Genomic DNA, 26,147 nt, shown 5'->3' with positions numbered 1-26,147 from the left:
TGGAAAAAGGTGATTGGGAAAGGCTGTGATTTGAATCATTACATCCAGCAAAGCCCTGGGCACTCTCCTGAGTGAGTTAATGTTGTCAACACCCTCTTGAAGTCCCTATTTCCATGGCAGTCCTTCCCAGGAGGCCGTACTCATCCCTCTTCTCATCAGGCTTTGAAGTGGGATGGAGAGATCTCTATCTCTCCTTCAAGATGTGCTGCTGCCTTGGAAATGTGGTTGATCTCTCAAAACTAAACAAGGTCAAGAAGCAGCGAGTGTGCGCAGCTCTCCTCCATCTCCCCGCTGCTCCGAGAGACACAGCTATGCAGCTCTTAATCAGGGTGATTAGATGAGGAAAAAGCTTCGACCAGGTAGTATCTTGAGGAAGACTAAAATTACCTCCCTCTGCTGTGCTTGAACTGCACAACCAAGGCAAATCAAGCAACACCTTTTTTCTTTTCTTTTTTGAAGGCTTAATTCCCTGATTTGTGATCATGGGACCATTCAAGAAGCTCTCAGAGCTTTTATGATCTTGTTGGACCTGAGAAAATTTCAGTAATTTCTCTGCAGTTTCTATTTTTGAAGGAGCAAAGTGTATTTGTATTTCATAGAACATCACTTCCTTGCTGGCCAAGTTCTTTTTTTCCCCCCCACTCTTGCTATGGGTAAAGCCTAAATAGAATACACAACCACATTTGTCTTCCTTTGCCACACACTGTCCTCCATTAATTACATTTCCTCCCACACATCACAAGCTGAATGCCAACAGAACAAGAATAGGAATACAGTGTGAATTGGGAGCGACTTTGTCCTCCCATGTTCCCAGCATGAATTGGAATGCATTGACACGTCTGCCTTTCTTGGGCAGCCTGAATGACCAGATGTGTCATTTTGTCGTTATATTACAGTCAATTTTTTGGAGGTCTCTTCCTGCCTTCTGGGAGCAGCTGAGATAAGGTGTCTTTCCTTCAGAGTACACACATTGGCCAGTGTTGAGCAAACAGATCAGCGTGGAATTTGTGCACACTGCAGACACAGCGCTCAAACCAGGGGCTGCTCATGGAGAAGCAGGACCTTGTCTCCTTCACACAGTGAGGCTGGTGGCCCTGAATGTTTTTGTCCTACCCCATCAGAAGAGACCTTGTCTGCATGGGGATCAGCAGCCTCCATCCTGGATGACGTCTTGTTCTCTAATGACCTGCATGATTTGCAGGTGTTTTCTCAGCCCAGCTTGTGTGATCTGAATATGGCTGTTGTTTTTTTCTACAGCACTGTGTGTTCCTCAGCACATCTGCAGGGTCCATCCATTGCTAAAAGTATTGACAGCAAGAGAGAAGTGGAGAGCTGAGGATGTGAAATGCTGGAGGAGGAAGGAAAAGAAATCTGTCCAGAGAGAGAGAAAAATCCCATTCTCTGTCTATCAACATGTATAGCACCTTTCTTCTCTTTGCAGGGTGAAGATTACATACAAATAGCTCAGATAAAGGCAGAAAGGGATGAAAAAAAAATGAAGGAAAGATAAGCAGAGACGCTCAGAGCTATTTTCTTTCCAAGGAAACTTTGAAACGATTGTGCATTTACAACTGAGTGAGCAGGTTGCATGACTGGAGGTTTGAGACAGGTCACTCTCCATGAAGATGGATACAAGGGCTGACCTGGCCAGGAACTGAAGCCACGGCCAAACACAAGAGATCATTGGGGAGTATTGGGTCAGCACTGCAAATGAAGGGATTTCATGGAAAAGGAGCAGCTGCAAGAGGTTCCCAGGTGGACTTAGTCATCTTGGATGTCTCTACCCCAAGCCGATCCCTCCAGGAGCATCAAATCCAGCTGGGAGGGATGCTTACGATGCAGTGAGGGCATGGGGCTACTCTAGTATCATTGTTTTAGGTCTTGAAATGCTGGAAACCATGGAATTCCCTAAGAAAGATGGGGTGACTATGCATGTACAGGCTTACAGACTACTTTAAAAGGGACCTACTTGATATTTCTACAGCAATACTATGCGCTCTGCTGCTATGACTGTAGAATTACACGCCTTGTGCTGAGGAGGGAGAGGCACATTTTGCCATTTTGTGGGGGAGATGAAGCAAATGGAGGAGCTGCAGGAAACCTGACAGCTCTGCGGATCTCAGGGGATCTGCCACCTCAGAAACTGTGGAGGTAAGCATGCATAAGGTAGAGAATGAGAGTATATGATGGCTTGAGGGGGAGCAAGGGAAGGTGGAGGCAGGGAAAGCAATTGCAAACCTAATGTGGCTGTAGAGGAGAGCATGCACAGGAACCTCCCTTTTCTGGTACCAGTGACTCTGTTGGCAAATTAAAATCCCCTGTACTGAGTAGGTCAGGCCCCAGTGTGTCCCATTTGGCTTCAGAACCACAGGTTCCAAGGCCAGCAGAACTCCAAACCCTCACAGCTCTTCAGGAAGTGATTCCAGAACAACATGTACCAAGGAGGTCATGGCGCTCTGCTGCAAACCATAGCAAAGCCAAGTCCCAGTTGCACATCCATTTCTCAGAACTGATTTTTATTTATTTTTTTAATATTATTTGAAGTGCAAAATGAACACGTGGAGCTAAATGCTACAGGATAAGACTGCAAATGAGACTAATAGGACAAATGTCAGATTCATTTCTGGTGCAGCTGCTGAGGAGTCATTACTGCATGCAGACTTTATGTAACCTCTGCTTTGAGGCTTAATCCAGCCACCAGATGAGTGGCGGGAGGCAGATATTCTGCCAGTGGGTTGGTTTCTTTGCTGTTCTTAATTTCTTTGAACCTTATCCCAAAGCAGCTGGTTGTAGCCAGCACTGGGAATTGGCTATAAGTCTGATGGATGAGGCCAGTGTGAATTGCTGGGTCAATTAACTCCTTGGGGCCCGTAGGGGTCTCAGAGGCCTGTAAAGTTATAAACTGCTCTTCCTTAAATTTAGATCATGATTGCAGGTTTAGAAGAATTTCCATTTCCCCGTGGCTGCTCAGCCTCCTGTATAGCAATTTGCAGCCTGCTAACAGTAGGGGTGTTTTTCACATTTGCTTTTCTCAAAACCAAGAAGGTCCATGGAGGGATGCAAAATATGCTGACCTAGAAGCTGGAGTGGAAACCAGCTCCTGACACTCTTACTTCTCCAGTGCAGGAATCAGCAGTGGAACCCCGGCGAATGCCCAGCAGCCACTTACCCTGCTTGCAGGGACACTACCACAGACACTGCTTGTGCTTGTCTTTCCTATGCATTAACTAAAATGATTTCCATTTAAAATATAAGTAATATAAGTAATTACTTGCAAGAATCACTTATCCCTAAGGTAAGTTTCTCAGAAACAAGAAGACTCTGTCTCAAATAGAAACCTTTCTTCCTCAAAGAGCTATGGAGGTAGAGCCTGTGCAGTAGAGGAGGTGATTTAGCTAGATGGAATAATCACAGTGTCATGAATGCAACCAGGATTTCCCTGTTAATTACCTAACTGTTTAATTAAGGGGTGATTTTTTTATTAAAATTAATTCTCATCTTTGTGAAGTACATGGCTTATAAAGGGGATAGCACAGAAGTGTTTATCACTGCTGCCCCGAGATGCTAATCTCCTTATGTTATGACTTGTAATCAAGATAAATTTTCTCTGCCTTATCTACCAAAGGTAAGACTTTACACTGGTTTTGACATTTAAATTGCCTTAAATTTGCAAGTCCAATGTTGTCATAAATATTCATAGCCAACAACTGAGTATTTAGTCCCTATTTTTTTTCCTAATTTCCAACTCACTCCTTATATACTGGTTTCAGATCAAGCACATGGAAATGGAGCACCTGGCTGTGCTGCCAGCAAACAGGTTGACACATCACATTTCTTTCTGTTGCTGCTATAACAGCCCACACAACAAGGATTTGATGGTGAAATCATCCTTTGACTCTCTTCCTTATGTTTATTTGCCCAAAACCTTCTTACATTCAGAAGTTATTGGACAGCTCTGCCATAGTCCTAGCATATGCCATGTCCATCACTGTAGGAGGTGACCAAAGGTCTGTGCCAGATGCACTGTGGACCACCCCCAACTCACCCTCACCTCGAGGTTTCTGTGACCCCTTCTGCTGCCTATTGCCCATGGTGTAGCACCCCTTCCCTTCCTGAACCACCACTTTGCACCACAGGGTCATGCTGACTCGCTCATGCTGGCCTGTTAATGGGCAAGCTGCATTCACACTGCCCTCCTGATGTGCAGGTGAGGTGTCTGCTCTATGTGAAATAAAAGAACAGCCTCCTAGCCCAGGTTTGGGTCTGTTTGTTGTTGTTTGGTTCACTGTGCTCTGCACCCAAAATCCTGACTCAAAATGGATTATGGGAGCACTTCTAATATTATTTTCCTCTTCCAGTTGAAAAGAAGTTGCATCTTCAAGTTGTGAGGATGCAAGGAGGAGCATAAAAGATCTGAGATGTCCATTTCAAAAATACTGAGGAATGTAATTACTCGGTGGGACTGCGTTTCCTGTACTCAGCACCTGGCAGCAAATTCAGTGTCAGGGCAATAAATTTAAGCTTTTTCAGGTTCACCTTCCATGAAGGACCCTCCTGTTGGTCACGTAAGGATGAGCACCAGGACATGTGAGTATCAATCACCACAGCTTTGAGCTGTTTTGAGGGGCTCCGCTTGAGCAACAGTGGATAAAGAAGATGCCAGAAATCCCATACTCTGTTCTCTCAAGCAATTCATTGCAATATAGGAAGAGATGTGTCAAGCTGGTAGGGAAAAAAAAATAAATGACAGCAGACTTAAACTTCTTGATTTCTGATTCAGTGAAAACTGAGAGTCTTTTAAGTGACAAGTTCTCATAAATAATTCCATCTAATGGAAGACAGTTTGGTAATTGTGATACTTTAATTTATCCCTTTAAGTGTAGAGAATTCTCATTAGCTCTCCGTATTTGTGCACTGAGATGAATTTTCATGGAGAGAATAGAATAGCATATGTAGTGCTGAACTGGTGGAAAGAAGCTGAATTTATTCAGCATTTTATGGACAAAACCATTGTGCTGTTCATTAAGCAAAACTGTCCATTCCCTTCTGGGTACAAGAGAGATTTTATTATTCCTGTTATTCAACTTAATAAACGGAGGCAGAAAACAGTGAAATCTAATCTAAACCTTTTCTTCCCAAGCATTTTCACAATGGATTTCTCTGTTTTGTAGCGAAGTTTAAAATAAAGCCTTAAATTGACCTGTGAAGTCTGTCTTCCCATTCTTCACTATAGCTCCCACGTAATATTGCTTTGACTAAAGGCAATAAAAATATGCACAGGGGAGCTGAAATGCCAGGCTTGCAGACTGAATACGTGGATATTACAAATGAATAAAGCAATATATAGACTTCGGGAAAAGAAGCGTGCTACTTCATCAAGGCAGGGAGGAATTGGCCTGCTAGCAATATCTGTGGTTTAAATGAATTCCTGGAAGCTTGAAAGAGTGACTCTCCTATTTGTCTTATGTTGTGCACTCTGAGACTGAGTCAAGGGAATTAAACATCTGGGTCCTTGATTGTTCCATTAGCACTGAAGGCACTGATGGAGAAACAAGGATGTTGGAGCAGAGCACATGAGGATGAAGGCGGGTGTTTGTTGCACACCAAAGTCTGATCACATGAAGTAATGCGCTGTAGTGTAACAGCCAAGCAAGGTTCAGCCAAGGGTATCATAAGCAAAGGAACAAGGGTGAAAGCACATTGCCCTGCTGGTACTCTCCTGCTGTCTACACGGCTTCAAAAAAAAGGTGTAACCAAAGATGTGAATGTCGCATCCTTAACGTTTGATGCGCTTAGATGGAGCTGGCAAAGATAAAGCTCTGCAGGTAAAACTTGTGGCAATGGGAAACACTCCTATGAGTCATCCCTTCTGTTTGGCTTGTATCGAATTTCCAGCTCAGGGAAGCATTACTTGATTTTAAGACAGAAAGTAAACGTTTGCAAGAACTCAACTCCCTGCTGGGAGTTGTTTACAATCAACATGTGAGTGATCACCAGCAAGGAGGACAATCGCCAAAGCAGAGCCAGACCTCAGCCAGCCCAGGGAATTTGCTGAGCATTACTTTATCACAGCTGCAAATGTTTTTTTCTTCGGAGATTTTTCAGGCATGCTGCTTCCTCCTTGCTTGCACACAGACAGCATTGCAGCTGGTCACCTGCACAGCTCCCCACCAAGGCATGTTTCTCCTGCCTTCTATTGCTGCCTTCCTTGATTATCCACATCTCACTGTGTTGGCTGTTGGTTACCTTCATTTCTCTCTAATCAGCTCTATTTAATAGTATTTTTTGAATTTGTTTTTTATTTGTTGAATGGGAATTTTCCTGCCCCAGCCCCAACCTCACTGCCACCTCCTCTCCTGTACTTACAGCCCTCATTCATCTGAACTTCTGTTTCCTGCACTGCTTAATTTGGAAAAGCACAGCCCTAATGACAGTGTTATGCCACCTAAATGGTGCATCAAAGCATTTCACAGGGGGGGATCTGTCTGGAGCTGGTTGTGAAGTGTGCCAAGTTCTGCAGGGATCACACTGATGGAAAAGGGGATTTCTGGTGTTTAATGGTACAGAGTCCCTGCACAACCTTGGAACAACAAGAAAAGCCTGAAACATATGTGAAATGGGAGAGGTATCACCATTTGATTGCTATTTGGTTTGTTATCTTCAGAGCCAATTAGAAAGCTTATTAAATACTCTCCCTGGTGTATACCTGGCACAAGCAAGGGAAAACATCTGATCCTTAGCAGGCTAAAACATGGGGAAACTAGAGGAGAGATGCTTGAAACAAAATGCATCAGAAGAGAATGCCAAGAAGACAGCACCAAACTTCTAGGGGACAATTTACACCTCTGTTTACTTATCTATTATGCATTAATTGAAATGCTTCAAAGAAGTGGAACCTGGAACAGTGTCAGATGAAGCCAGACCAGAAATGCTTTGACTCAGTACAGTGAGACTATAAAAGCTGTGCAAAAAATATAACCTGTTTGTATAATTTAAAAGCTTTGTGCATTTAAGGGTATATTGCACACTGTCGTAAGGACCAAGAAATGGGGGAAATGGTGAACTGTGCAACACTTTTAAACACTGATTTATTTTCAGAAATGCTAACATATTTCTTCTCAACATCTTAAATAAAACAAAACAAAACATGCTGACCTTCTGTCTTATTTCAGAATTGTCCTGAGTCAAAAAAGAAGATGGTTATAAGCAGAAAGGGAAACAAAGTGTTTCACCCCAACTCAAGCTCTGTGCTGTGAATAAAGGTTCACAGAGTGCTATAGGTCGACCCCAAACTAACTGGTCTGTTTATCTCATCCTTGATAAATTCCTCACCTCTATTTTTTCTCATTTTGACCCAAACGCATCTTTTCCTTTGGAAGTGAACTATTTCACTATGAAACCACCAACCCCATTTTTCTGCTGAGTGGAGAAGGCACATCTCCGGTGGAAAAGACAGGATGGAGGAGAAGCTGTGGCTCTGGCCACTGGGAGCAGATGTATCCCTGCAGCCTTTGACCCCAGCTTTCCTATGACAAGCACTAAGGAATGAGCAAGAGCAGTACTGAGGATTGAGCTGTGCTATTGCAGCCCAAGACATCAGAGCAGCATCTGGGGAGCACCAGCATGGAGCTTTTCTACCCTTGTTACACCCCAGGGTTATTTCTATACTCTGCAGCAATGCTCTGCCGGGTCATCTCATTGGAATTAGACAGAGACATTTCCAGAAGCACATCTTTGCAAATGACAGCTGACTCCTTGGTAATGACAGATTTGGAGACAATTATGACAGGCAATTGTTTAATAAGAACTGGCATTTTTCATGAAGATAATTACATCATTGAAGCACGAGGACATGTCAGCTTAGGATCTCTGTTGTTCTGGCCAAGCCCTTCTTGCTGGTTATCAGCCCCATCTGCATTACCCTCAGTGACTCATTCAGGACTGTTCATACTCGTGGCAGGCATCATTCAGTGCACCACCAAAATCTAGTCCATGAGATCAATCTGGCATTCCCATAAACACAAATCCCCAAATCTCCACTTCAGGCAGAAAAATTCACATCAGACTTCAGAATAACATTGGACATTGCAGGTGGTCATTGAAAGCCTTCATGGCTTTCTATATTGGCTTCCCTGCAGCTCTTCATGTTTTCTTTCTTCGTGGTGTGCCACTGAGAGGCATCCACCTGCTCTTCTGCTGCAGGGAGCATTAAATATCTTCATTCTCTAGGTGAAAGATTAGTTGTTCTCAATGTGGGCATTTTCCAGCTAACAGATTAAGCCTCTCCTACTGGGCACAAAGCATCGGGATGTTGTCTTTTGAGATTTAATGAACAGTTTGATGTTTGCTGTGCACTTGGGCTCCTCTCCTCCTGCAAGGAAGTGCAGCTATGAGGGATGGACAAGAAGGGGGGATGCTGCCCTCATGCCAGCCCTCCTGATGGAAGGTAGAGCAACATCCACACCCAAAGGCTTGTATAGCCACTGGGAACTGTTGCAGCCACTGGTTTATCCAGAAACCTTCATTCTTTGAAAAATAATTTCCTCTCCGTCCTTTTGGCCAGCACAGTGATTTGCTGCCCGATGGCTTAGACAGTGAAAGAGTGGAATATTTTGGAAAGAGTGAAAAATATAATAAACAGGGAACATGTCCACTTCCCTCAAATCCTGCTTAGCCTGATTTAAGGTTTTATTATGGAGGCATAAATGTTGACAGTAAAATTATTGTTCTGTGCTGGGAGTGGTAAAGCAGATTTTTAGACACAGAGAGAAGGGAGCTGACTGCTCTCATAAATAAGTCAATGTGTTACTCCTGCTAGACTGGAAGTGGAATGACAGCTCTTTCACATACTGATGCTCTATTTCTCTGCGACCTGCACTAAATTGAAGCGTGCTAAAAATATCCCGCAACCATCCCCTGCAAAGCACATGCTTCAAGGCTGGGGATACACCTGGAACAGAGCAGGTTTGGGACAGTCAACTTGCAGCTCCTTGCCCCCTAAACCCAGCCACTCTCCTCCATTACACCACCAATCCCATTTCATGTGCTCAGTTTGCCACTGAGTTCCAAAGCAGAGCACTATCTGTGGATGAAAGTTTCCTTGTTCCTCAAAATGCCCAGGGCATGTCACCATCCCTCCGGGAGGCCCAAAGGAGGAAGCCAGCCAGGTGTCACCCACACTTTTTCTCCCCTTTATCTTCAGTTTAATGCCAGAGATGCATAAGGAAAGAGAAAGCATGAGCGTGACGTGGTGATTCATGCTTACCTTCACTCATGCAGTGAACAAGTTACCAATCAGCTTTATCCTTATCTCCTTATTTAAAATGCAAATTGACATAGAATGATGGATTCATTAAGGTTGTAAAAGAGCTCTGAGATCCCCAAGTCCAACCCCATCCCACCCCACCATGCCCACTGCCTGCATCCCTCGGTGCCTCATCAGTTCCTGAGCCACTCCAGGGATGGTGACCCCACCACTTCCTGGGCAGCTGTGCCAGTTCCTGACCACTAATGCTTTAAGTAAATGAAAACAGAAAAGTTAGAGGGCAATGATATTGTTGTGGCAGCATGAGCTTCCTGAGCCACATGTAATTACTTGGGTGGATGAGGCTCTAAAGGAAGAGCTGAGCAGCAGTTTCCAGGGCACTTTATGCACCGCTCTGTGTCTCTTCTCACTTACAGTGATATAAGCCAGGAACAACTTCTTTGGGAAATGTCTTTCCTAGCAGTGCAGCAAGGAGAGCCCTCTGGGCAGGGACCCACACTCTTGCCTTCTTGCTGCATCACCTGCCTTGCATGAAAATAGGGGGGGGAAAAGATAATGCTGTCTGTTAGCCCTGATGCTAACTTGCACCTGAAATCACTGCAGGGCACAGAGTGGTGTGCTGCAGGGCTCAGCTCCTTGCAGTTGCTTTCCCTAGGGCTGCTCCAGCTGCACGCACAGGTTCTGGGGAGGCACAGCCTGGGCTGTATGGCGCACAGAGGCTCTGGAGATGCAGCACTCTGCCAACACAAAATGTGTCACTGTGAAGGGCTTGGTTACAGTGCTGCTCCTTCAATCACTGCAAAAAAGTACAAACGTTCTGCTCTGAAAAAGGAAATTCACTGACTCCTTCTTGAGCCAAAAATAAGGGAAAAGGCTTTGCGATTCGTTTATTTGAATAATAAGCATTTCAAAGTTATCTAAACAGCACTAAAACCAGGGAAATCTCTGTTTATTTTATCAGTCTGTCTTTGCCACAGGATTGATGCTGGTGCTCCAGGCAAACTTGTCTCCTTCAACTCTGGGCAATTTAAACACAAGACTTTGGCCGGCAGCTGGGAGAGGCTGGGAGGGTTGGGGGAATGGGGTCTGCTTGAACTACACCAGTTCTGCTGAATGCTGTAAGCAGGAGGAGCTGGAAATATCATCTCCCTGAGGTGTAGCTCCTTGGTTTGTGCCAACAGGTGAAGTGGTGCAACACTGGCTCCATTTGGGGTCAGTGGTGGAAGCAGTGGGCTCATGGAGACACCCAGCTTTGCCTGACCACCACACCAGCCCCACATTGTTGATAAGTGGAGGCAGCCAGGCAGAACAACCCATTCTCCACCTGAGTGCTTTTCTGCTGACCTGAAATGCCCCAGCTGCATTTGGCAGAACAGCACAGCTTCATAAGGGGATGCTGCACCTGCAGAGCAAGGACTGGCAGGTAGAGTCGTGGCTCTGTGTGATGTAGCCAAATATGCTTGCAAAGCCTTCCATTCTGACATCAGGGTGAGTTTCCCTAGAGCATTCTGCAATGGTTGGGCAAAGGCTGGGAATGGAATCAAGGAATCATAGAATCATAGAACTGGTCAAGTTGGAAAGGACCTTTAAAAGTCATCTAGGCCAAGTCCCCTGCACTGAAAAGGGAGATAGATATACATCATCCCTGCACCTCATGGAGCTCAAATAACTCCTGTGTGACACTCAGTAAGAGACTTTTAGGAGGGAAATAGAGAGGCACACCTTGCTACAGACACCAAGATATGCCCTCACTGCATGGCACAGGGCTGCAGATCAACCTCCCGGAGAGCAAAGACAATCCACAGCTGAAAAGCAATTAGTGCCTGGCAAATCTGCAGCTGGGCTTCAATGCTTTATCCACAGTACCCTCAGAGCATGAGGTGAAATCATCTCTCCAGATCGATCCGTATGTCCTTAGAGCAAATTGCCCCCCTGACTGCTCAGGGTTATCCCTGTGCATGGCAAAACAGAGCTGTCCCATCCAGGCACTGCCAGCTGCCCCACAGCAAGGGGGTGGGTGCTGCTGTCCCACACCTTAACACTGTGTGACAGCAGGATCAGGCCTCTGCAGCATGGGGGGGCAGCCCCTGTGAGCCGCCAGAGCAATTTTTAGCCAGGCTAATGCTTAAGGGATGGAATTAAACACAGCAATATAGGACATGAGAAAACCTCTGGAGTGTGCCTGGTAATTTTCCCTTTCCCAACCAGAATTGTTTCAGAATAATGAAGGCAGAAGGCAGTTTCTTCCTGCTGTAACATCCCTGAATGTGAACGATCTTTCCTGAGAAGTCTCCACTGATAAAAGGGGAGGAAGGAAGAAGGGGAGCACTCATGGAAAGTGGAAGACCTCCTGCATGGTCTATTTGCGACGCAGCCATCCCCTGGGGAAGATATCTTTCCAGTCCATTCCAGAGGAGCTCAGAGCACACAGGCAGTAATGAGGGGAGACCTTATTTGCTGGAAGAGACGAGACAAGAGCCAACACCCTCAAGAGCCCCTTTGCATTATTTAGCACCATGGAGCCCGCAGCAGCTTCTCTGCAGAGCTGGAGCACAAGCGTGATCCACAGCAGAAAGCAAAGCAGAACAGATCCCTGCCCTGGCAACTCTCAGAGGTTTGGCCACATTTCTCCTCTGTGACACATGAGAATGGGACAAGAATTTGGGAGCAGGAGTAATCTGATTACAAAGGGTGGGAAGGAGACATAAGGACTCAGACAGGAGAGTAGACAAAAACCTATTAATAAAATTCCTAAAGAGCCTACAGCATTACACCTGACAAATTCATCACACAAATACATAAAGGAATAAAACATCTCCAGATAATTGCAGGGCACGAGAACATGTTCAATGTCATCTTAAGCTTGGCGAAAATTAATTTTCCTGACAGCTTGTTTAAAATGGAAACAGGCTGTGCAATTAAAAGAAATCCAACCCACGCAGACGGCGTGCAGTGCGGTCGATGGAGCTCACCTTTACCTTTCTGGGGGCAGCTGGGGTGGTGAGGCTGCAGGGCTGTCCCCTGGGTGAGGGCTGTAAAACCTAACATTCCCCCACTGCAATTCCATGCAATGCCCACCTGCTTTCCTGGCACTGTGGCTTGCATGCCCTGGCCCTATTTTTCTCCTCCTTTCCTGGATGTCAGTGTTTCCCAGAGGTCTTCATGCTCTGGGCCCATTCCTCTGGCTGTTGAGATGAATGCAGGGTGTCAGGCACTGATTTTGCACAACAGCAGCTTTAAGCTCAGGTTCCTACAGTCAGCTCTCCTTGCGCTTGTCTATAAAGCACCAGGCACAAATCAGCACTGTATTAATCGGAACAACAGAAAAGCCAGGCTGTTAATCTTCATAATGTGCCTCTCAGTGGGGATTTCACTTGAATGTTGTTTGCATTAAATATGATACCAACTGCTGGATATGCAGTTATAAATAAATTAAAGGCCACAGTTAAGTCAAATACTGTCCCACTGCTGAGTGCAGACTCTGGTGTGAGCTCTGTTTACAACAAAGAGCACAGATTCAGTGCTGGAAGAAATGGTAGCAGCAAGATCTGCCCTCAGTGCTCTGCAAAACTCATTCTGGGGACTCTTAACCTTCTCATGGGCACTGCAGTGTCAGCCCAGCAGATCAAGGTAGCAGGGCTGAGGCCCAGGGGAGAATATAGGGAGCATAGTGTGATTCAGACCTGGGACACGGAGGTGCTCCCTGCAGAGCTGCAGGGTCAGGGCAGACATTGGCGCAGCGCTGTGCCACGTCCTGGTGCCCTCCTGGCCACTGCTGCTAATCCATCCCTAAGCCCCTGAGCAGCTTTCAGAGCATGCAAGCTTATTGCTGACCAACCTGCTACTGAAACACCACCCTCAGGCTCTCTGCTTTCCCTGTGCTCTGATGGTGAAATTCTGATGGTGAAATTTCCTCATGTGGCCATGAGCAATGCATGCACTTCCTTTTGCACAGCGGCACTGTTGGGTCCCAACAACACTCCTGCAGAACTTTGTCCCCTTTCAAGGTTTCTTCCACTTCTTCAGGCAGCAACATGGGTTGGTGACTGCGGTCAGATATCTCTGCAATGGTTTGAACCCTTCCTCCTGCAGTGCTTCCTCACGTGGGGATGAGAAAGTGTGACAGTGTCATGTAAGACCGTAACTGACAGTGATGGAAGGAACAAAGTGTGGGCTGCAGGGAGGGGCATTTCTGCGAGTTTCTCTTTTGAATGGAACGAGTAAATTAAATGTATAAATTGTCCTCTCGAGGATAAAACGCAAGAAGGAATCAATAGAATGATGCAAACAACGAGCTAAACTTTCCTGCTGGCTGTGTGTGTTGCATTTTAATGAGAAGGTTTGGAAAGAAAACACAGAAGAGGAGTGAAAAGCAAATTAATATTAAATTGGTATTGAGCACACTCAGATACTTGTGGGCTCACAAAACCCATTCTATGGGAGAGCAGGGTGCTACAGCCCTACCACCGACTGAGACCACATCCACATGACTCAGCTCTGCAGACCTGCATTGCTTTTGATGGTGTTGCAATGACTGGGACGTGGCATCGCAACAACCCCATTAATCAGCTGCTTGGAGCCCTGATCAAAACCAGGGCTCTGCTGAGCTCAATGTCGCCCTGCGTCAAAGCGCTCGTGGCTGCTGTGAAGCAGTTCTGTGCTGCAGAGATCTGCTTGGAGAAGATGAGTTGGGAGAGCAGACCCCGATCCTCAAGGCTGAAGGAGGAAGGCAGTGAGATAGTTGCGGGCTGAGCAGCAGAAGCAAGCCCAGCAAGTGAGCATTGCTCAGGGCAAGAGAGGAGCCACTGGCCTGTGGTGGGAAGGGAAACAATATGGTCATCAAGTTACTCCAAGTGACTGCAGTGAAGGCTCACACAGAGTTCCAGTGTCCTCATCTCCTTCCTTTTAAAGTGGCTCCTGCAATAGAAATGCTCCCTGAAGGAGGAACCAATCTCCAGGAGCAAGCTAATAGGTTTGCTTCAGAAGCAAAAGTTGGCTCTAACAGCAGCAGCCTTAAATTTATTCTTTATTATCTAGAGGGAGTAGTAGTTGGCAGGAAGTACCAGAGGGTATTTGCAAAGAGAAGGGAACACGTTGCTGAAATCAGATTACATCCCCAGCTCTGTCTAGGCTGCCTGTTCCTCTTCTGTATATTTAGAAATCCGCTTGGCAAAGAGACAACTTTATAAAGGGAGATTTACAGCACAGGGTGCTGTATCTGGGGAGATGCGAGCCTGCAGGCTGGCTGCAAACTGTGGGTGAGGAACATGGGGTGAGGGCGGGCAGATGGTACTGCTGCCCCCAGGGCACTGCCCCAGGTCTGACAGCCCTGAATTACTGAGATCCAAAGGGCTTTTCAGGCTTTTCACCATGTGTGGCTTCACAATATAGAGCTGCCTTCAGGTTCCATTTGTGAGCACTTTGCAGAGAAGAGATGCTTCTCCTCCCTCCCGTTCAGATATGGAAAACTTTGTGAAAAGTTATTTTTAAAAGATTTTAACTAGAAAAGCTCATCGCCTGCCTTCAGCTGACAGTCATCTCCAGCCCCTGAGAAATTAAAAGCTTCAAAGCAAGTTATCTTTCTTGCTCAAGCAAGAGTTCGGTTAAAAAGAACTTTGCTCACTGTTACTTTATTTCCTCGCTAGAGATGAGCTGCCATGGAGCTGTGCCCAGCGGCACACTTACTGCACTGATGAATGTTGAAGTGGGAAAGCCACAGGAGGGAGGAAGCAAACAGAGCCTGCACACAACACAGCCGTGTCCAGCCCCATCCCACAGCATCCTCTGCCCTGTAAGAGAAGGAGGGACAGCTTTGTGGCAGCCCAGAATGGAGGAGGTCTATGCACACTCAGTGCACTCAGGACTGAGCACAGGATACAAACATCTCTCACTGCTGTTGCCCTCCCATAGAAAAATCAACAGCTGACACTTTGAATGCAGAGAAATACTGGGGATGAACCAGTGGCTCAGCAATTTCTCCCTCCCAGAGAGGTCTAGTACTCCATCACCACCACCTATTTATTCAAAACCAACCCCTGGCACTTATTACTTGAATAACTCATCAGCTCGACTGATTTATTGTCAGCTTATTTTTTTCTTTTTTTCCTAATCCCACACCTATGATGCCTTGAAATTAGTTTGAAGGAACGGCACCCACAGGAGGCAAAGTGTGTGGGCTGATGTTATTAAATTTGCCAAATGCATCACTTGGGGAAGGGCAGGTCTTTGTGAAACCTTCTGCTCTGATGTGTCCTTGCAGAGGGTGACAGAGGCCAGCAGCCAAGGTCACACTAGACAGGAGATCACAAGGTGGTCACATGTATATGAAGGCAGAAAAACCCCTGGTCCCAATAAGAAGCTCAGAGTTTCTAATCTGCTTTTCTTTGCCACACCAGTCTGAATGATGAGAGGGATGTGGGCAGTGGAGATAAGGGAGTGCAGGCATTGGAAACGCATCCAGCTTCACATGGCGTGAGTGCTCCATGCTGGAGAACAACCAGGCAGCTTGGGAGTGTAATAACAGAGCTTCACTTGCTTTCTGAAATGGAAAGAGGGATGTTAGGACCAGGGCTTGCCATGTTTGCATCTAATAATGCCTGCCTTAGGGCTCAATGGTCACAACACTCAGACCCCATCAGCTCAGGGTCCCACCATACCCTCAATTTCTCTGGACACTTTGCTCAGCTGCTGTTCTCTCCTGACAATGGCACCCACCACTTTCACAGCTGAGAAATGGGACGGTGACACCACTGGTGTCCAGAGCCCCCACCCCTGGATGCAGCCATCAGGTGTGTTGGGTAGGACACAGGAGGCACAAATGCCATCTGCACATCTCCAGCAGATACTGCACAGAAGTGATAGAAAAAGCCTTTAAAGGGAAGGAGGGGAAGGAGAGAGAAGACTATTAAATAGCTGTTTTAACTGATCTGGAAGGAGATTAAAGGCAGCTGCATTTTTTCTTTTTCCCTGAGAAGAGGAGCCACTGGAATACCTTCATCTCTTCTGCTCTTACAAGGCGCTGTTAAGAGGAAAACATAAGAGCTGAATTGATTGGCCATGTTTCCTCACTTTTGATTCCCTCCAGCTGACAACTCGAGAAGGGGGTTGGAGAGGGAAAAAGTATCAAGTGAATTAAAATCAATTGGGGGGGAAGAAAGAGAAGAAATTATGTAAGAACTGGCAGAACGCAGCAGGCCAAGCAGTTACGTAAAGCAACAAACACAGGAGCTTGCTCAAGTCAGATCCAGCTGTACGATGGAGCATGTGTAAATGGCCTGGGACTGGGTGGGCTGAGTTTGCTGGATTAAAGTCCTATGGACACCTGTGCAGTCTGTGGTATGAGGGACTTTTAAAACCTTGCATCAGACACAGTCCTGCCACAAAGGAGCTGATCTGTGCTGCTGCTAAGTGGGCTTCCCTGGTGGGCAGAGACCCTGTGCCTTTATCTATCCATAACAGTTTATCAGCCAGGCTCCAGGGGTAGGATTATCACCATGTAAGTGACTGAAAACAGCCCTCCTAGTAAAAGCAATAGCAGGAATTTGGCTGTGACTTAAGGAAAAGAGACCAGCCTCAGTTCCTCTAGCCAACATTAGGATAAACGCAGAATTCCTGAACTGAAGCCATTGACTAATCCTGGATACAATATGCCAGCAAATATGGAGAGAATTCAGCCCTTTGGTTTTACTCATTGCTGCTTTTCATGTGCTATGAAGAGACGCTTGCCAGGTTTATTTTCAGGGCCCCATGGACCTGCCAGGCATCTTGCCACATGTCCTCACTGGAAAAGGTGTAAAAGAGTGTTTGCAATACTGTGTGTGGGATGCTGGGCCCCTTGGATAAATGGGGGTTGAATAGGTGAACTTGGAATCATGCTTAGGGCCAGGGAAGCGTTCAGGCCAGCTGTCTTGTGTGAGAGATCTTGCACGCAAGAAAGAGCTCCTCCATCCTCAGCCCCAGTGTCTGCTCCCTCCTTCTTATCCCATCAGATCTGAAGCCCTTCAGCACGTTACTTCAATGCAAGAGAAAATAAAGCAGAGTACCTGTTATTTCATGTGCTGTGTTATTTACTGTACCATGAGCAGACTTCATAAAACAACAGATAATGGACCTGCAGGGTGGGAGAGCTGCAGCCACACAAGAGTGGGGGTAAACCACCAGCGTGTATCAGACACCCTACACAGGAATACAAACAGCAAAGGCTTGGAAAGGGGTAACCTGAACCACCCTACTGAGGCTAAAAGGCTGCAGGTGGCCCAGTCAGAGCCCGGGGGACATTCTGGGTTATGCTGCACCATGGCACTAAAGGAAAACAGTATTTGCACTGTCACCCAGACAGTAAAATTTAGGTCCTTTTGGAACAGGATGGACAGTGAATGCTGGTGGATATGGGGCAGTCACTGAGGGGTCTCCTGTTCTGAGAGCAGAACCACAAGCAGCCAAAAGCACGAGTGCTGACCCGCAGGGGAGCAGAGCCCACATGTCGCTCTGCCTCACAGCTCTTTTATCTGGTAGTACCACAAAGAGCAGCTGTTATAACCTCCTCCAGCTGAAGTGGCACGAAAACATTAATTTACTTGTATGGAAATGGCTTCGAGAGGTGCTTAATTTGTATGAAAAAAAACAACCCACCATAAAATTGGCTGCAGCATGTGTTAGAGGATGTGTGCCAGTTAAAGTGTTAACTAGACCTAAATGATGTACTATAATGGACTTATTCCTGTGACCAGATCCCAAAACGATGCCAGCATCCAAACCAGACACCCCTAACAGACAGAAGGAACAGGCAAGCTTGGCATTGAGGAGAACAGAATAAACCAGCCTGACTTCAGCAGCTGCAAGGCTGCTGATAAACAAAGCTGGGAAGCAGAGCTGCTGTAAGGAATTAAATGCCAGAGGTCGCACGGAGCTCACGCCGTGATGGCACAAGGAGGGATGCTCAGCACCCCATGGTGCTGATGGGTGACACCCCACAGAGCACACATGTGTTGCTCTGCCTGCTTAGCAGTGTGCTGCACTGAGCAATCTGTAATTACTAGAGGAATGCCAGTAATTACTTCTTAGAGTTGCGCAGATCAAGTGGTACATGTTAATACGAGCAGAAATCGAGTGTGTGGCATGTTGTTTGAATGGTTAACTCTTGTTCCCTTTTATAAGGAAACTTAGTTGTGCACACAGTGCAGTTCCCTTTGGGGATGTCCATCAGACCTTAAAGACTCCAAGCAAAGAGTCAGAAACTTTGTCAGAAAGAGCCTTCAATGAGAACGTCCAGTGTTCACCCTGGGGTGGCTCCAACCCAAAGAGGGGCATCCTCCTGGGCTCTGCAGTGTGAGCGCTGGGCTCTGAGTCTATAAATGGTTACATTTGCTGTGTTTAGGGCCTGGCTTGCAATTAGTCACCAAATGAAACCTCTTGGAGAACCGATGGATTCAAAAAAATAAATAAATAAAAAAGAATTTTAAAAATCCCAATTTACTTTAGGCAGTTGGCCAAACAGGAAGAGCGAAATATGTTGAGTGATTTAATACGAGAGATTCGCCAGCTCGAGCAAATGTATCATTGCTCTGATTAATTTAAAAGCAGAAAATGAACGAAAGAGATGTAGAGACCTGCTCTGAAGCATCCTCAGCCCTCTGCACAACTCAAGGGCTCTGGATATCTGAACTGTGGGACCTCTGCGCATCACTCTCACGCATTACCATTGCCCTTTCCTTCACAGGTCTTCCATTATTCGTTGGGTTTTTTTTTAAACCCCTGCACAGCTTACAACGTGAGAATGCTCGATCACACGCTGTGCAATGGTTTCCCTTAATGCACTTCAAACCCGACTTGCAGCTGCTTTGCTTACTCACTCTGCAGCCCTCACTGACCCAGGGCCCTGCTTCAGGTTGGGTGCTGAGGAATGAGCCCCAAGCCATGATATTAGTTCCTATCTTAACAAATCTACACTTGTAGCCAGGTTCCCAAGAAGGAAAAGTATTCTGCTCCCCCGCCTCCCCCACAGCTGCCTCCTTCCTTTTACTTTCAGTACATTCACAAGTGAAATGATGATAAAAAATGTAAGGAAGAGGCCACAGGCAAACTTCATACACAATGCATTAATGTCTGCCTGTCTTTTACTCGGGTAACAGGATAAGGTAGATCCTGAATAACAGCGAGACTGTAAAATATGTTGAGAATTGTTCAATCTCCATAGACATGGCTAGGAAATAATCTGCTCTCCTCAGCTCTATCGTGTTAACACAAAGCATGGGTTTAATCCTTAAAGGAAGATAAGTAGAAATAAAGCATTCCAGCCACATTGTTCTTAAATCAGACGGCTCACTCCTCCTTAGAGAATAGAGAATTTGGGTTAAGCACACTGGGCTGCCTCTAAGAAAAGCTATAAAGCTACAGGGGAAACAACCTCCATGGTCTGAAAGTGAAAGTTAGGTGTGAAGACAAAATTCGGAGGGAATTCAGAGCTTCTGCTGGGGCTGGATTTTGGTCACTGGAGCAGTAGCACAGTGGGAAACTCAGAGAGACATCCAGTAACATCTGCAGGCTGTGGGCTTACTCCTGTCTGTATCCTCACCCACTTTTAGAGGGTGAAATCATTCTGTTTCCATTTAAATTCTTTACCTGCAGGAACATTTAGAAGGCTTTTGGCTCCAGATTAGACCCACCTGAAATTCATGTTTCATATAGAAGTCTGAGAAGCTATCATACGTAAGCCTGGAGGCAAAGGAGCTATGGAGATTGGAGGCTCTTTCTGCCGTTCCTTCCACTTCTCTTACATTTTTCAAGCCTAATGCTCCAGTGAACAAATGCCTCAACCCCTCAGAGTGCTGTGAGTGGTGATGCTGAAATCCTTTCCACTCATGGGAGTGTTAGATTAAGCAGTGCATGGAGACCAGCAAAGCCTTTCTGAAGTCGGGGAGGGGGCCACTAGTTAAACCAGCTATGATTTTCCCCAAACAGCCAAAATAGCAGCTGCCAGCTTTGCAGTTGCTGTTCCTGTTGGCTGCCCAAAACTTTCTGAGATCAGTCTGCTACTTCACAGATGAAATGAGCTGTGGGTCATCCTAAGAAGCTGGGAGGGAGAGTGGAGCAGAAAGATGGGTTTATTTGCCCTGATGCTGCTCATTCCTTTCCAGCAGAAGGGGAGGGGGTGTAAAGAAAGGCTGAGGATCTCTGCATGCAAATCCCTGCAATGTGGGACAGAGAGCCCCGCTCTGGGACAGGGCAGGCTGTGTGCGGGCAGCAGGGACAACTGCTCCGGGGGGGAAGGGGGGGGTGTTGTTGCCGTATCCCGGGGCCCAGATTATCCCACTGTGGGGTTCACCCCGGTGCTCAGCCTGGCGCTGGGGGGCAGGAGCCGTATGGGGCACAGCAAACACAGCCGACATCCCCCCACCCATCAAACTACAGAGCCCACCCGCACTCTGTCCCATTCTGTTCTGTCGGGGCTGCTCTGCTCCCCCACTTCCCAAAGCCGGCTCCCCAGACTCATCTCCCCCCACCCACTCTGTCCTTCCCTCGACAAAGTTTGGGCTTTTCCAGCTCGGGGAAGGAGGCAGCTGCCCATCCCCGACTGCTCGGGGTCCTCACCTGGATGACTGTCTTCAGCGTAGAGGTGTCCACGATGGTGGTGCAGATGATGGAATCCGGATCCTGATCCTTAGCATAAATCTCCCCCATGGTGAAGATCATGGGGATGGCGAGGAGGAAGGAGGCAATCCAGATGCAGCTGATGAACTTCTTGGTGCGGCTGCGGGACATGATGCTCTTGGCTTTGAAGGGGTGGCAGATGGCCATGTAGCGCTCCACGCTGAGGCTGGCGATGTTAAGCGCTGTGGCATAGGTGCAGGCATCCCGGAGGAAGTAGTAGCCCTTGCAGACAGCTCCCCCGAAAGCCCAGGGGTGATGGACCCAGATGAAGTTGTAGAGTTCGATGGGCATACAGAGGAGGAAGATGAGGAGGTCGGAGAAGGCGAGGCTGGCCAGGTGGTAATGCACGGTGCTCTGCAGGTTCTGCAGCGACTTCTTGCGCACCAGCGTATACGCTGTGATGGAGTTCCCCACGGTGCCCACTAAAAAGAGAGCCAGGTAGATGATAGTCACCATGACTTTGGAGTAGATATCGGTGTTGACGTCCAGATCCTCCTCGTCGGGTCCTTTGGAGAGCAGGTCGGAGCGGTTGGAAGCGTTGGGGTGGAGGTGTTGGGAGCCGCCGGGCACGGCCGGGGCCGTGGCGTTGGGGTGCATCCCGTGGCCGGGCCGCCCCGCCGGGGCTGCAGGTCGGAGCCGCCGCCCGCCCCGACGTACCGCTGCCCCCAGCGAGGAAACTTGGCTCGTTTTAATGCGGCGGGGAGGAGGCGCCTACCGCTGCCGGGCTGCTGTGCGTGTGTGAGTGTGTGACACACAGACAGACACAAGCGCCGGAGCAGGCTCGCCGCTCTGTGTGCAGCCCGCAGCTTTGGAATCTCCTCCCTGCAGCTTCCCGGAGCCCAGATGTGCCCGGGTACGGCAGGAGCTTCCCTGAACACACACACGCACACGCACACACACAGACACACACACACGCACACACACACGCACACCACCGCCCGCCTCGCACAGCCGCGCCGGCACACGCCGCACCGCCGCCCCCCGAACTGCCTTCCCCCGGCCCCGGAGGCGGCCCCTCCTCTCGGATCCCCCTGCCCGAGCCCCGCCGCCAAGCGGCTTCGGCAGCTCCAGCCCGGCGCCCGAACTGGAGCCGATGGGGAGGAGAGGATGGGCTGGGGAGAGGAGGCTGCGGAGCCCCGGGTACTGCGCCCCCCTTCTCCCGTTGGAACCCCACTTCTCCATCCCATGCAAAGTCAGGCACAGAGGCAGAGCTGTAAGGAGAGGGCTGGCAGGGGACTAGGAAAGTGCCCTAGCCCTATTTACCCCCTTCAACTCTATCCCCAAGTCATGAGAGACACCAGCAGTGCACCCTTGGACATTCCCGTGCCCTGTGAGCATCCCACACACTCTTCTACTTCTAGGAGGAATGCATTTAAAATGCATTTAAAACGCATAAAAATATCTACCTCTGCCCTGAGACTTCTCAGCCCTACAACTCAGCAACATCAGCAGCGAGCTGCTTTGCTCTGATCCCCATATGTCACTTTTCCTTTAGCTCCACATCCTCCAGTCTGGGGATGAACCGTCCTCTATGAGCTGTTCTGTTGCAGGGGGGTGTGAAGGTGCCACGGTGATGCTGAAGGTGATAAAAGGATCCCCCACAGCAAAGGGCTCCCCAGGATAGGGGTTATTGGTGGTTACTTTCTCAAGCTCGGGGTGCTGAGCTGGATGTTGTCTTGTAAAACCTCAGTGGGCTGTTTACTTGATTGTCTTTATGATAAAGCTCTTTACTATTGCACAGAGATCTAGGAAATCCCATCCAGGGATTTCCCATCCACTGATTTGGCGAAGGCAACCATAACTTGTCTGAATTTATTTGCTGACAGATGTTGTGTTTCCAAACACCGGTGGGCTCTGAGTGCACTGACGCCTTGCACACCACTTATCTGTTTGATGCAAGAAGACATCTAATCCTGCAGTCAATCAAATAATCTCTGCATGCATACAGTGGACTTTACACAGCCAGCCACCAACAACCAACGTTCCCCCAAATTTCTCTTACATCCAGCAAACAGCGTCACCACAGAAAGCTGACCAAAATCAGATTTATTTAGTCTCATGTAGTCATTTAAATGTTTTCTAGCATTCATCCCACACTGGTTTAAAGAATGACTAATAATTTCTTAGCACCAGTGTTCCTTTTATCTACAGTTTTTTTCTATGAGGTCTCTGTCAGCATATAGGAATTTGTCAGGGTTGGGGTCCCCAGCTGCTCTCACCCCCTGTTCCATGTCCTTGTGCTGCTGCCTGAATTACAGCTGCAGTGGGGGCTGTGCTCTTATCTCAGGTTCCCGATGTTCCTACTCCTTAGCCCCCCATTTACAGTAGCTTATGGTCCTGTGATCCAAGCCCAAAGTCATGCTTCTGCACTAAAGCACTCCTCCCTGAGGCAGTGAAAGAGTTCCTTTGGGATTCTTATCCATAACAAAGAGTTATTGTCCCTAGCCCTGTAACTTCGTTTTGGCCTTGTGGAAAGCAATTGCTATCCCCATAAACTAGATACCCATCAGCTGGTCTAATTTTACAGTGTGTTTGTGCACGTTTATATCAATAGCTGTCTCTAGAAATGCTCTGTTTTGGATTCTGTTGCCTTGTGTTTCTACACACAGGCAACGCAGGCACTGCTGCTGACAAGGAAGATACTACATCTCCTCTCTCTGTCCCAGCAGCTGTTCCCAAGTGCTGCAGGTACCAACTTCTCCACTTTCTCTCTGTGCCAAATGCTGGCAGAGAATACCCAGAGGTGCTGCTACAAGAGAATTCTAATTGCACTCTGAAATATCAGCTACCTGGAATCAATGTAGCTGTTGATTTACCATCAGCACTTCATCAGGCTGTTGCAGTTTATGTCAATTGCCAAACCTCCGCTTTCATAAAATCTCATTGGAAGGTACCTGTTTTTCAGCTCTTCCTAGCAGATGAGGCTGAATAGCAAGGATGTCGACTCATTGCTCCTCTATCAAGTCAACTAGCTAGCTTGCACCTCTTGTAGAGTCATCAGAGAACATGAGTGCGTGACTAGATGTGAAATCATGATGTGGCTCTCCAATGTACACCAGTGCTGGTAAATTTACCACCAGTTTATCCTAGCTGAGCCTGAGTATGCTGCCTTCCCAGATCCTGCCTGCTGACATGCAGCCTTGCCATTCCCCATGCAGAAGCACGGGTCACCAAGCAAAGAAGAAAATAAAAGAAAGCCTGAGCATGTCATCAGCTGGAAAAGGGTCAGCATCTCTCATATCTTTATAGGAAGGTTTTGTTCTACCTTCTGTCCTCACATCACTTTTACAGAGCTGGATACCTACCTGTGGTGCAGAGCTGAGCCTTGAAAACCCTTCCATTGGAATGGGCAGAACTGTAGTGCCAAGCAAAGATACCATCCAGCAGAGAGCATCTCCCAACACACTATTAGTGTCCCCATTACTTGTGCATCACTGAAGGATATGCACAGTCCCTCTCCTTGTGTGGGTTATTGAAATGAATGCCAAACCATCTCTTCTCGCCTTCACTTCTGCTCCCTGCAGGGAGGTAATCCATATCCTCCTTCAAGCAAAAGCAGAGCTGGAGGTGCACCCTTCTCTCCTTGTGAGCTAAAGCTTCCAGCCTAAATCCCTGCTGTTTGTTTCTGAACTAGACGACCTTTTAGCTAAGCTGGGCTCGTTTTAATATATTTTGTATGTGTGTGTCTGTGGCTTAGAACAGAAAAGAATGATGGAAACCAACAGGCTCTTGATCTCAAATGTTACAGCAAGGCATTTACTTAAAATCTTGCAGGAAAATATCACCTAAAGACCTTGCCTATTAAAACTTCCTGGACTGTGAGCTGAGGGTCCCACAGTGACCAGGATACAAGGCCCCCAGATTGCCTCACTCCCTTTTATGTTGACCCAAGTGTTTTTCTTCTTTGCTTTTCCCTTTGCAGCTGGGACCACTAGGAATTTTTCATGTTAACCCTATTGCAGTCTGATTTCTCTGGGTGGGATTTTTCTGAAGGACATGAAAAGCAGCAAAGAGAAAGCTCTGCAAGAAGCAGATGTTAAATAACAGCATCAACCTTCTCCTTTTGCTGAGGTCGCAGCTCCCCACCATATATATCTGTTAGAGCAGATTCCTGGTTCAAACCTATAGAGTCGGGTCCCATTGAAATCAATGGGACAGGTGCTCCCTTCTTCAAACTTCCCTAAAAGTCAGGGGTGTCTAAAGTGGGTTGGTAAGATACAGTCCTGGGGAGCACAAGGAAGATTTGTACAAGAAAGAGAGGAAGAAAGGAGTGATAGAAAATTGGGCATATATCAGCTTTGTTGACTACAATATTGACTGCATCATTACTTACAAGCACTGCATTACCCAATGTATTGCAAAATGAAGTATTGTTAGTTGGGATAAGCAATAAAGGATTCCCAACTGTTGCACGTTATTTACTGTATTTGGCTGAAGCGATTTCAGGAGAGTATTTTAAATCAAAACTGTTGATACATGGGATATTTATTGCCTCTGATTTTCATAGCAGAGGAAACTGCTGAGGTTCCTCAGTGTGAACACATTGGTGTGTGCACTGGCAAAGCTGAGGGGTCACACCCAGCGCAGAGCAATGATCTCATACCCCAGCATTGTGTCCCTGGACAGATTTAAAAGAAAATAGGAAAGTGGAAAACAGAGCACACTGGGATACCTACAGTGATGTTGGTAAGAGAATTTCCCTGAAGAAGGATCGATCTCTGGGAATGGACAGCTGGGAAAGGAGGTGTCTGCATTCTTTGTACAGGTCTTATCTTCTGCGTGCTGGGTGTTCAGATTCATCCCTTTAACATTAACAGATGGCCTATAGGCATTACAATATTTCTCTCAGACAAAGCCAGATGCGTTGACTGGACGCACACAGAAGATACCAGCTGCTTCAGTTCAGAGATAGAAGCAGATTTTGGATCCCCTGAGTTGTGACTGCAACAAGCCCAAATCAGATTCCTTGTGGCAACACACTTTGTTTTCATATATAATATAAATGCCCAACACACAATGAACTGTGCTTGTGCACTGCCATGTAGTTTCCCTTTGAAAATCTTGTTTTACCCCAGGAAGAAATACAGTGAAATGAGACAGAGGAATCCAAGGGGAGTGTTTGCAATTGCTGCAGTCCCTGAGGCTTCAGCCTGGTTCTGGCTGGGTTACGATTAGAGTTAGGGTTAGGGTTAGGATTAGGGTGAGGGTTAGAGTTAGGGTTAGGATTAGTGTC

The 26,147-nt window shown here is 47.1% G+C and overlaps 1 protein-coding gene across 1 annotated transcript in view; it reads right to left on the bottom strand.

Moving 5' to 3' along the window:
• Window positions 1-21,902, bottom strand: part of NTSR1 (neurotensin receptor 1) — a 47,617-nt gene extending 25,715 nt beyond the window's left edge. Inside the window, exon 1 of the mRNA XM_015881684.3 lies at window positions 20,855-21,902. Within this exon, the coding sequence (XP_015737170.1) occupies window positions 20,855-21,511 (657 nt within the window). The 5' untranslated portion in view covers window positions 21,512-21,902. The remainder of the gene's footprint in view (window positions 1-20,854) is intronic.
• Between the last annotated feature and the right edge of the window lie 4,245 nt (window positions 21,903-26,147).

This window comes from Coturnix japonica, chromosome 19 (assembly GCF_054131305.1).
Source record: "Coturnix japonica strain WE chromosome 19, WE-NBRP24, whole genome shotgun sequence".
In the NCBI taxonomy this organism is placed as follows: Eukaryota; Metazoa; Chordata; class Aves; order Galliformes; family Phasianidae; genus Coturnix; species Coturnix japonica.
Note: the sequence above shows the minus strand (reverse complement) of the source record. Positions and strands in the feature narration are given on the sequence as shown.